Below are 11,416 nucleotides of genomic sequence, written 5' to 3' on the forward strand. Positions count from 1 at the left end.
TTTCGATGCATTTTCTCGTTAGCGGTTCTTGCATTTGAACGACTGCTCTTGTTTTGTTGTCAGAACACCGGCTCGGTCCAGTGACGCTTAGCTGTGCTGTGAAACCAGATTTTTACATGTATTATCGTTGACGTTGTTCAGTCTTTAGCTAACTATGCTAATCAGCTAGCCGCCGGAAACAGGGAACCGTTAAGCATCGAATATTTCACACGGTAGCGTTGTGCAGTCGGACCGTGTGTCTTACAGCTGATCAAGTCCAACAAAGGGTACCGTCTATCTGACTGGTTGCAAAATTAACCCGTTTTCTACTTTTTTCTTCATATCGCATCGTCGTAATTGACACAGCTACAGTTTGTATTTTACTTCCAGTCAGATCATGAGCAAAGACTCCCAAATGAGGGCTGCAATAAACCAGAAGCTGATAGAGATGGGGGAACGGGAGCGGTACGTGATTCTCTCTTTGTGGTGGTTTGATCACGAACGATTTAGAGACGTCTGTCTGTACACTTTCACATGCTATATATTACCGACATGATCTGTGGCCGCAGGTTAAAGGAATTACTCAGGGCAAAGCTGGTGGAGTGCGGATGGAAGGATCAGCTCAAAGCACACTGCAAAGGTACAGTATTGCGCCGGGGTGTGTGTACATGTAAGTCACTGTGTTGTGCTTCTATGAATCCTGTTCACTAACGTAACTGACTGTGTCCAGATGTGATCAGAGAAAAGGGCCTGGAGCACGTCACGGTGGAGGACCTGGTCACAGAAGTCACACCAAAAGGCAGAGGTACGAGACGTGCTTTTATTGTGCTCAGCTCAATCAGAATAAGCTGATACTGGTTCAATAGAGACGCCTGCTGCACAGACACTGAAAAGCCTACACGATATAATTAACATCTTATTTGATTTGAGGTCAGTGTTTTTACTTCACTAAGTGCTCTGATGTTTGCTTTAATTACTTGTCTCCCTCTGCAGCACTTGTACCAGACAGTGTGAAGAAAGAACTTCTTCAGAGAATCAGAGCTTTTCTAGCTCAGCATGCAACTTTGTGAATGTGATGATTTACATCTAGACATTTTTTTTACTCACCGAAGGTCCACAGTTCAAACCCAGGCCGATGTTTGTTCTCATTGTGAGCAATGCTGAAGTGTTATTTTTATTTTGTATGTGTGTGTTTTCATATTGATTTTAGTTTGTTATGCTACAGTTTTGAAAAAAAATAAAGTCAAGCCTATTTTGGTCATTTGGGGTCCTGTTTGTTTATTTATTATTTAGCTGCATAAAAGGTGCTGATGGGTCTTTATTTCCACCTCAGTGTCATGGTTATCATTATTTTTATTCAACTCAAAAGGAAAAAAATCTCTATAATAGCAGATATTCAATCCTACATGTTTGCATCCAGTCTTATATGCGTTTACTAAAAAAATCCAAAAACTCGCTATTCAGACATCTAAAGTGTGAAGATGTCTGTGCTTGTTCATCTGTTTTAAAGAACTCTTAGGACTAGAACTACTTAACCTGCAAACCCTGACAATCAGAGCTCCCCCACAGAGAGTCTCACTGGTTTTATGTTCTCTAAAAACCGTGAGAAACAGCCACTTCAATTTTACTGAGAAAACTGTCTGCGTTTATTAGAACAAAAGGCTAAAAGCAACACTACAGTTTCCATTCGTATTAAAGCAAAGCCGTAAATAAAAAATAACAAAAGAAAGTGATGCAGAAACACTGAAGCTGCTGAAAATAAGTTTCCAATCATTGTGTGTTGGTCCTTGGATCCTGTGGTTCAGCAGGAAAAGCTACAGCAGATTGCTTTTACTGTGCGTCACTAGGAGCCAACAAAACCAAATGCAGGTGAGAGGAGCCAAACGCTCTCTAATGATTGAGTTCATGGCCTCTGCGTGATATTATTACACAGCTTTTAAAAAACACCAAACAATAAGCAGTCGTCACCACTAGAGGCCGCTAAAGCTGCACGTGTGTCTCCCCACTACCCTCGTCAACGAGTCAGACCTCTGTCTTTCCTCACGGAGCTCATGATGTCACTACAACACGGGACTTGTCTGACTACACATCAAACCAGAGAAGTCGTTATCTCTTAATAACCTCAGAGCTCTCTGCAGCACATGCTACAGCCTCACTGCCACCTGTGAGCTGCTCGTTACTCCCAAGATAAGAATGACTCGAGATGACTTGGCTGCACAGACCTCAGGAAGCTGTGACTTCCAGTGCCCTTATTCCTTTAATAACTTTAACAAATCCAGATACCGCTGCACAGCATGTGGCATTTGGTGATAGGATACTGTACAGAAAATAATGATGTTAGATATTGATTTGACTTCGTAAACGGACATGATGTTGTGTATGTGCTGTCTTTTTGTTATCCTTTAATCTAAAGTTTATATCTTTTACGCAAAAGCGCTTATTAGTGTGACAGTTGCGTAGAAAAGATGAACGTGGATGTTCCCTTTGTGCAGTAGCGCACAAATAAACGTGATTATTTGAACATGACTTGTTCTTCCAATATTTTTTGGGGTTTAATAAATCCTTCCTGCACTGGTGTTTTTGATTGATTTATTATTCCCAGACGCTGAGTGAGACTCTGTCCATGGTGCTGAATGTTTGGCCGCATCTTTCCCCGTTTGCGTCAGGGAGCTACACGTGCGTTTCACTAGAGGGCGGGAGGCACCGCGTTAAAGCCTAAGCTCACGGTGCGCACAGGAACGAATGCCGTGCGCGTCAATTAAAACCCAAATGAACAGAACTTCTCGAGCTGGGCTTAAACTCAACATCCACGCAGCACTCATTTCCGTTTATTATAAGCCGGGTTCGAGAAACCTGAAAGTTCGCACGGAGACCTGAGAAGCTGCCGCTCGCTTTTGGGCGAACATCTGCCCTGAGGGGGAGCAGAAAGGAGAACAATTAGTTTTACAACCTTAATCTGAGCCCTGTTTGGTCTCGTAGATAACGTTAGGATGTGGGCGTGTTCTCGCCCCTTTTTAACTCCGCACCCCCCGCTCCCCTCGGCCGCGCGCGTTGCGGAGCAGCCACTTGCTGCGGAGTGGATGTGGAGGTGATGCGGCTTCGCCCGTGGTCCCGCGGCCACAGCTCAGGCACCGGCACCGGCTCCGGCTCCGGCTCCGGCCCAGGACGCGACAGGAGGATGGGGTTCTGCCGCTTCACGCTTCTCTGCGGGGCTCTGGTGCTTGTGTGGGAGTTCCCCCGTTTTCAGGCGCTCGCTATTTTCCCCCCATCTGCTCCGAAGAGCAGCAAGGTGGTGAAACTTTATGATGGCAAAGAAGCCACTAAATACTTTTACGCGCCGCCGCCCGGCGACAGATACAATAAAGCGGCATCTAAAGACTTAATTGAGCCTCATGACTACATGCTGTCCATATACAAGACCTTCTCCACGGCGGAGAAACTGGGACTCAACGCAAGTTTTTTTCGTTCTTCAAAAGCTGCAAACACTATTGCAAGCTTTGTGGACAATGGAGAAGGTACGTGGAGCTGAGTGTGTGTGTGTGTGTGTGTGTGTGTGTGTGTGTGTGTGTGTGTGTGTGTGTGTGTGTGACTCAGTCTTCCTCTCACATTAATTCAGGGCAGACAATAGTGCATTTTTCGTGTCAGATTCCACATCTCTGTGGGATGTACATCATCTCTGTGTGAATGCATCTCACCCTGCCATTTTAATGCTTTCCACAGATGACCTCCCACTCTCCCCTCTGAAGAGACAGCAGTATCTGTTCGACGTCTCAACCCTCTCAGAGAAAGCGGAGGTGCTGGGAGCCGAGCTCAGGATATACACCAAAGTGTCTGGGAATTTCAGGATATCGGAAACAGAGCTCGTCGACATCCAACTCCTCTCCTGCCACGACCAGCAGCTGCTCGACTCCAAAACACTGGACCTCCAGGATTCCCACAGGCCAAAGTGGGAGGTGTTAGACGTGTGGGAAATATTCAGGGAACGGCAGCACCTGAGCCAAGGGAAGCACTTCTGTCTGGAGGTCAGGGCCATGCTGGACAACCCGCAGAGGGAGCTGGACCTGAGCCTGCTGGGCCTGCACAGGCTCGGGAGGCCTCAGCAGAGAAAAGCCATCCTGGTGGTGTTCACCAAGTCCCGGAGGAGGCAGACGCTCTTCAGCGAGACAAGAGAGGGCAGAGCCTTGCTGGGAGTAGAGCGAAAGGCCGGCGAGCGCGGCCCCGGCGGGAGGGCGAGCAGGAGGAGGAGGACGGCGGCGGCCAAAGCGCGACACGGGAAGAGACACGGCAAGAAAAACCCAAACAAGTCCCGCTGCAGCAAGAAGCCGCTGCACGTCAACTTCCGGGAGCTGGGCTGGGACGACTGGATCATCGCCCCGCTGGACTACGAGGCGTTCCACTGCGAGGGCGTGTGCGACTTCCCGCTGCGCTCCCACCTGGAGCCCACCAACCACGCCATCATCCAGACGCTGATGAACTCCATGAACCCCAGCAACATGCCGCCCAGCTGCTGCGCCCCCAGCAAGCTCAGCCCCATCAGCATCCTCTACATCGACTCAGGGAACAACGTGGTCTACAAGCAGTACGAGGACATGGTGGTGGAGTCGTGTGGCTGCAGGTAGTGGACCGGATGGGACTCACTTCAGCATCCTTCGTTCAGACTCTGGGAAACTGCGATGGGAGAGCAGACACAACCAAACCGAACTATGCACCGATGCGCTCATGATTAATACCTCAAATATTGCTTGTACGTTTGTTTGTTGTGTGTGTGTGTGGTTGCTTTGACCATGCAGTGCCTGTTCATTCAGAGGAGTCTGATTATTGTATCCGATTTACGAAAACAAGATGTTTATAATAACAGTTCAGAATTTGAAAAACAGACACTTGGAGTGATTATGACGACCCAACAAGAATCTGTCTTTGTCCCACGATGACAGTTTTTCTACCTGAAATCCTGCACGGCCACGAGCAAAGTCGTGTCCCTCAACTCTCGTATTTCCCCAAAGTGCTGATTGATCGTTTTTAAAAACATAACTGGTACTGGTGAGTTCTAACAGTAGTCCAGAAATGACTAAGATCTGCTGATGTCCAGAATTATTTGCAGCATTTGCTTATTGAGGTGTTGATTTATTACATCTAACGGACCTCAGACAAATTTAATGAGACACTTCCAGTAAACAAGTTTTGGCAAAATGAAAAACTTGAGCGATGCTTCTTCCACGATTCAAAGGCTTTGCAGCACTTGACATGGCCAATAACTCAGGGAATGTCCTCAGGTGCTGGAGAACGCGACGAGACCACAACATTCCCACCTGAACCGCAGGATAGTTTCTCACCCGTCCACGTCATGATGGAGGAGATTCTTCCTCGCTTATGCACTGATGTTCAAAGGTGCCTTGTGTAAATATTTGATATAGAAATAATATTTGATGTTGTATGAATAAGTTATTGCATTTTTATTGTCCACTTTGCTCTGTTCCAACTTCCAGACGGTGTGAGTCACACATCTGGATGCTGAGGCTCAAATAAACACGCATGGGTAACGTTATAGTAATGAAGGGTGACAGCCACGTTCTGTTCCGGACTCAAAGAACACACGAGTATCAGCGTTCACGTACATTTAAATAGGAAGGAATGTGTAGTGTCCAGTACCAGCCCTTCATTCTGTTCATGATCTGCATCATTTACCAGAATCAGCAAATAATAATACATTATTTGACCCCGAACAGTTTGACACATTAATAGCTCTGAAATATTTAACCAAATTAATCCAAGTCTGTCTAATTGTATCGACTGTAAGATATGTAGAATAACAGAAAATTAAAATGTATTGATCTATATTTTCTTTTTGTAGTATTAGTGTTTTCAACATTTCAACGCCAGATGTGTAACAATGGCAGAAATAAGAAAGTGAGAAAGGACTTGTTTTTTTTTTTACTTAACATTCTTTATGACCACAGCAGCTACGGTCCAACACTGTGGAGACATGTTTCTGTTTATCCCAGGAATCCAACCCGATGGTCACTTTCTATTAGCTGCGTTTCTGGTCTCCACAGCTTCTAAGTGTCTGTGTCCATCGGCTGCTCTATGAACGTCTGTGAATGAAGCTGTGGCCAAAAGCAACAGAGAGAGAGAGGGAAGCGAGGGCGAGAGCAGACGTAGCAGTGATCAGAAACTCACCGCGAAGCCAAGAGGAGCTGCAGATTTATAATTGACCCTAGATCCGTCTCTACGGCAACGTGAGCGGGCAGCACAGACTTCTTCCTGTTTTAAACTCTTCCCGTTCTGTTTATCTTTGCGCTGTCGAGCGGATGAGCGGGACGAGCGACAGCTTGAAGGGTGAGCACAAGGTCAGCAGACGAGTGGAAGGAGCCCATCGTCCCTGGGTGGGCGGCCTGCTGGGGGTCGAGGCAGAACGGGGGGCAATAAGTGACTAACTAATTGGGGGGCAGATGTAGTGTCTGACCCCCCCTTGAGCCGACAGCCACAGTGGGTCCACTGCCTCCCGGACAATGGCGGTGGAGGATCTCAACATTAGATTAAGCCTGCCTTTTCCTCACAGGGGTCAAAGGTCAAGTGGCCATTGTTTCTCAGGGCTGCGGACATTAAGGAACGCACAGGTTCTTTTATAGCGGGGCAGAAACCCAGAGGAGGGGGGAGGAGGGCAGAGTGGAGGAATGCGGGTGATGCTCCGAGGGCTTCGCCCCGAACAACAAGGTGAGATATAAAAAAGGGGCGGCGGATTGAAGCAGCTGCTGCGAACGGCCGGCCGGCGGGGGACAAAGGGCTGGAATGCGCCGTCTCTATAGTGGCGCACGGAGGCGTTTCCACCAGTGTCTCACTGTGGCAGATTTGCTGCGAGGTGGAGGAAAATATTTGCCGGGGAAACAAAGGCGGGTGTAAATGGAGTGCAGGATTCAGCTGCTGCGATCGGACGACGGGGGACGAACCGCGAGCGCGTTGTGTGTGATGGTAAATGCTTCACACAGGTCCAGTCAGTGGAGACCTGACGACAGCGACTGCCTGTGGATGGAGAACATGTTTATCTACAAGGACAGTCAGACACTCACGTCTTCATAATTAACGTGTCCTGTGTTTGGTTTCAACCTCTGGAGAAAGAGTGTGCGTTTGCTTTGTAAACTGGACCTGTGTCAGAACGCTCCGAGCCGCCGACGTTTCTCCTCCTGTCGGTGAAGTGAACGTCTGACGGTGCGTTTGTAGCCGTCCCTGCAGGGCTCTGCTCGTGAAGCTTCCTGTGATTCCAGGTCAGAGGATGTCTAGACGTCTACGACGCGTTGGATCAAACTCACATTTCATGACTATTGCAAATGTCACTGTGAAGCTAACGTAGAAATGCAGTCAGTGAAACACAGTGACAGACGTTACTGTCGTCTACAACATCCAGTAGCTGGAGTCCATTCAGTTGCGTGTTTTCATATCTTCATTTTATGAAGCGTGTTGGTCTTTCAGCTGAACCTGGGTGAGGTCTTACAGCGTGTATCACAATTCTGTTCTGCTACAGTGTTTTTGGCAAACATCTTCATCTCCGTTAGAACATCTGAGGTCAACAGGATACGATCGCTCACGGGGCTGTCTCTGCTTTAGTTCACTGATAAACTTCAAGTGTGTTCACGATAAAAGAAAACCAACGAAAGGCCCAAAAACATGATGAATTAAAAATGTTTTCCCAACTAACTTCTGTTCACTTTATTGAATCGACGCCAGGAACTGAGGGTGAAACAGAACCCAGTCGTCCCAGTGCTTCATGGTGGATCTGAAGCATCATGAACGCTCCACCTCACGGGACCCGCCCTCATCAGCTCACGGCCTTTGACCTCCGTACACCTGCTCTACCCTTTAAATAATGGCATCTTTATACCAAAACCAGCAGCCAGAGTTTGTTATTGTAGATTGTGGCTGCTCTGTAGCTTCACTTGGTCGAAGCAGCAGCTGATTGTGGAGCACTTATCCTCTGTCTCTATGCATTCTCACTTCGCAGCCTGTGCTGAAGGTTTCATGAGAGCGCCGCGGGCACAGGTCCACATTTTGGTTCACATTATCCACAACACCTCAGAATGTTTAAGTTTTATTGCGATTGGAAGCGTCTTGGTACCGCTCCCTCATCTTTGTGGTGCACCTGAGGGGAGGACGACGGGAGCCAAGAGTGCGTGAGGGACAAAACGTCTGCAGAGGCGAGAGATTAAGGGAAGGAAGGAGACAAACAGAGGAGCCACGAAGAACAGAAAGAAGAGGAGGAGGAAATAAAGGAATTGAGTTATGGAGGGAAAGACACAACAGATGTTGAGACAAAGATGAGGACAACGTGAACAACTTCCCAGACACACAGAACAGAACAAGTCCAAGCTGACAGGAGTTACATATGCCAGCAGCTGCTTTAATGCAAATCTCCAAATCACCATGTTTTAGTACATCAATAGTTAAAACAGCGAAGAAGGCGATAATGCTTCACAAACAGCACAGTCGTCCTCAGGACTTCATTTACTGTACGTTCTAAAGTGCTGCTCCTTCCACTCCATGTTCACCAACTGCTACAGATGCTGCCAACGTTTCCACAGCCAATGAAACAGTCCTTGAGTGAATTAGAGCTGCTGGACGTGTATGAGGTTCTGAGTGACTTCACCCACAGCCAACACTCAGCAGCTTCAACAGAAAGCAGTTGATGTTGGACCAGTTCAGGCTGTTGCACAGGTTTGAAATTAGAATGAGTGAAGGACAAAGAGTCAAACGGTCCAAAATAAACCTGTAAGTTTAGAAGTTAAGAGCTTGATCGTCACGATTTCATGAGGTCCGACATAAAAGTTAAAGAAGAACGCGTAAAGAAAGGGTAGGAAGTGTTCCACTCAGTGTAAGACGAGCACTTCTGGGTTTTAAAGTGGATTCATCCAAATACCTCCATGTGTGAAGCTGCTGCTTGGAGGTTGTGGGAACGTGAGCTCAGGTATTAGGATTCCTAATCAGTTTTAAAACCCGTTACACACAGTAAAGACTGGAAATTGGTTCGGAGGGAGGCTCCCAATAAAAACACAGCGTGGTGAGTTGGGTCCATGTGGCGCCGAGCCAAAAGAAACCTCTCAAGACACAGTGGCCCATGCAGTCGATGTAGTCACTGTAGGGAGGCAGCGGTCCTGTGTGTGTGTGTGCGTGTGTGTTTCTGACTGTGTGTGTCTGCGTGTGTGTGCGTCTGTCTGTGTGCCTGTGTGCGTGCGTGCATACGTGCGTGCATGCTCCCCGTCCCGCCTGCAGAGCCCCATCCGTCAGGCGTTTTGGCAGCAGAACAAACCGGGCAGAGTTGCTTTCGAGCGGGTGTTCCCTCTTCTCTCCGCAGCCTTTTACTGTCACACGGGGATCGAAGTGATGAGGACACGCAGAGCGCGCAGATGTTTGCAATATCTCTCTAATATGAACTCTCTCGTATGGACACACCTGGCTCTGATTTGCCTGAGATACAGCATGTAGCGTGTGCACTTGACATCAGTTTTTTATGTGTGCAGAAAGATACTTAAAGGAGGCAGAGAGGCAGAAACAGGAGGGAGGGGGTCGTAAGTGAAAACAGAGCAACTGTCGCTCACATGCCCGGCGCAGAATGATAATCAGGGCCCGGCTGCGTCTGTACATGAGCAGCTTTGGTTTTGGGTGACAGCGCTGCTAGTGTTGTTTTACAGTCAGTCTGCAGCTGGAAATAAAAACCAGACGAGGTGGGCTCCGCCGCCAGAATCAGTCCCCCCGGTAATTAAAAGTGCCTGCTGAGAGCTCTTTAGTGCACACAGCCAGATCACTGATCATCACTGCCCCATCACATCAAAAGGAAATGACACAGGACACAAGGCGAGCCATTAGTGAGGCGATTTTCCCCAAAAGATCACAGGCAGTCATTGGGCGCTTGATTACCTACAGATTGTCTGCTCCGTCTCCACCTTTCACCCGCAGGGAGAGAAACAGGCTTTTCTGTGCTAGAATTTCATGAAGGTGAAGCAGGTTGGGCCAAGGATGGATCTGCTGCATCATTAACTCTCTCACTCACAATATTTCAATTCGATTCAGTCAGTTATTAAGTTTGACTACTGCTCTGTCACAATTTATATTTATATTAAAAGGAAAATCAGGAGGCCCTGCAGCTGATAGACCCTAAACTCTCTGTAGCTCTCATCTTCAACATCAGTAAAACAAACAATTAATGAGTTATGTCTGTAAATGGTCTGAATACCTGGGATTCACTATCACAGTCAGTCCATCAGCTCCTGTTCATTCTGTGAGACTTCACTGTTTGTTGGTGGCCGTTTGTCCCGCTAACTGTGCATGAACTCTGGACAGGCTTCAACAGCAGCAGCACGTTCTCAGTGCGTCACAGCAGCGACGTGAGCGTCTGAAACGCACTGTTCGCAACCCTCCAACGGCTGCAAACACGTTCCATCCACGCTGCAAATGGTAAAAACACAAGTTTCCATCCTCACTGAGAAACGTGGTGCAGCGTGTTTCCACAGTTCATTGCCAACAGTCTGTTGTCTAGCTAGCATGCTAGGCTAACTAGCAAAGCCTGCAACGCTGTTAGCTCAGGCTAAAATTCAACTAAATCCCAGAGTTAACAGACAAACGCCGCTTGGTTCAAAGTTCTCGTTCTGTTTCATCAGGTCACAAAACAAAAAAATGTGTCAGTAATTTACCAAATATGACACTTACCGGTAGGTTACGTTCCTTCTGTATCTGTTTGACCCGCCTCTTCTCTCACTAATTGGTCAACACAAAGACTGACACCTGTTCAGCCCATTCATGAAACAGAAAGAAACGGAGGCGTTCATATTTTAAAGAACGATATTTTAAGACATAATTATCTCAGATACATAATTAAACAATATAACAATGGGCTACTACAAAAACAATATAGTCAATACACAAAACACATCCACATTAAGAAATAGAAGAACAGAAATTAAAGTAAACTCATTCCTGTTATATATCAATACACACACATTCTAGCTAGACTTTGCATTGTCCATGCTTAAATTTGTTAAAACAAATACCTAAGATTTAAGTAAACTTTAATCTGCCTGATAAATGCATGAACCTTGAAATGTATAGTGTTCATCTGTGTGAAAATCAGACATTCATGGATCCTGAGGTGCTGAAGGCCGTGCATTTTTTTCAACGCCTTGTTAAATCAGTTGCAGGTGCAATCAGGAGGACAACACCACATCCACACAATCGGCCTCCTTACTGTAATTTATTCCCCTTAAAGACATATGGGGGCATTGGGTGAGGAGAGAGGAGGGGGGTCTTTGGGTCAATAAAAATCAAAAAAGCAGTTATTGACTTTGAAGCCCTTTGCCGTTTGAGAGAAACTCAAAACCGGGCCGATTGCGGTGAGCTGGTCTGGTTGAGGCCAGAGAGGAAATGCAGTGTGACACTAACAGGCTGGAGGAGG

At 47.1% G+C, this 11,416-nt stretch overlaps 2 protein-coding genes and 1 long non-coding RNA gene across 4 annotated transcripts; 2 read left to right on the forward strand and 1 right to left on the reverse strand.

The window, feature by feature from the left end:
* The first annotated feature begins 58 nt into the window (after window positions 1-58).
* LOC114865637 (transcription and mRNA export factor ENY2-2-like) lies at window positions 59-1,240 on the forward strand. Of its 2 annotated transcripts, XM_029166930.3 has the most exons (5): window positions 59-266; window positions 370-444; window positions 549-619; window positions 710-784; window positions 973-1,240. In XM_029166930.3, exons 2-5 carry the CDS (start codon window positions 377-379, stop codon window positions 1,047-1,049), a joined length of 291 nt encoding a protein of 96 aa, XP_029022763.1. In that variant the 5' UTR covers window positions 59-266; window positions 370-376; the 3' UTR covers window positions 1,050-1,240. The 2 variants fall into 2 exon arrangements, with proteins under 2 accessions (XP_029022763.1, XP_029022762.1); XM_029166929.3 differs by having other exon boundaries at window positions 67-444.
* Window positions 1,241-2,852: 1,612 nt separating this feature from the next.
* gdf6b (growth differentiation factor 6b) lies at window positions 2,853-7,272 on the forward strand. The gene is made up of 2 exons (XM_029166850.3): window positions 2,853-3,494; window positions 3,700-7,272. The coding sequence occupies exons 1-2, from the start codon at window positions 3,071-3,073 to the stop codon at window positions 4,596-4,598; spliced, it is 1,323 nt and encodes a 440-aa protein (XP_029022683.2). The 5' UTR covers window positions 2,853-3,070; the 3' UTR covers window positions 4,599-7,272.
* A 978-nt stretch (window positions 7,273-8,250) lies between these two features.
* Window positions 8,251-10,783, reverse strand: LOC114866308 (uncharacterized). Its single transcript, XR_003787669.3, has 3 exons — window positions 10,675-10,783; window positions 10,202-10,413; window positions 8,251-9,329 (listed from the first exon to the last, which is right to left on the reverse strand). It is a non-coding gene; the product is annotated as an uncharacterized LOC114866308 (long non-coding RNA).
* Between the last annotated feature and the right edge of the window lie 633 nt (window positions 10,784-11,416).

Source organism: Betta splendens, chromosome 11, assembly GCF_900634795.4.
Source record: "Betta splendens chromosome 11, fBetSpl5.4, whole genome shotgun sequence".
NCBI classification, from domain to species: domain Eukaryota; kingdom Metazoa; phylum Chordata; class Actinopteri; order Anabantiformes; family Osphronemidae; genus Betta; species Betta splendens.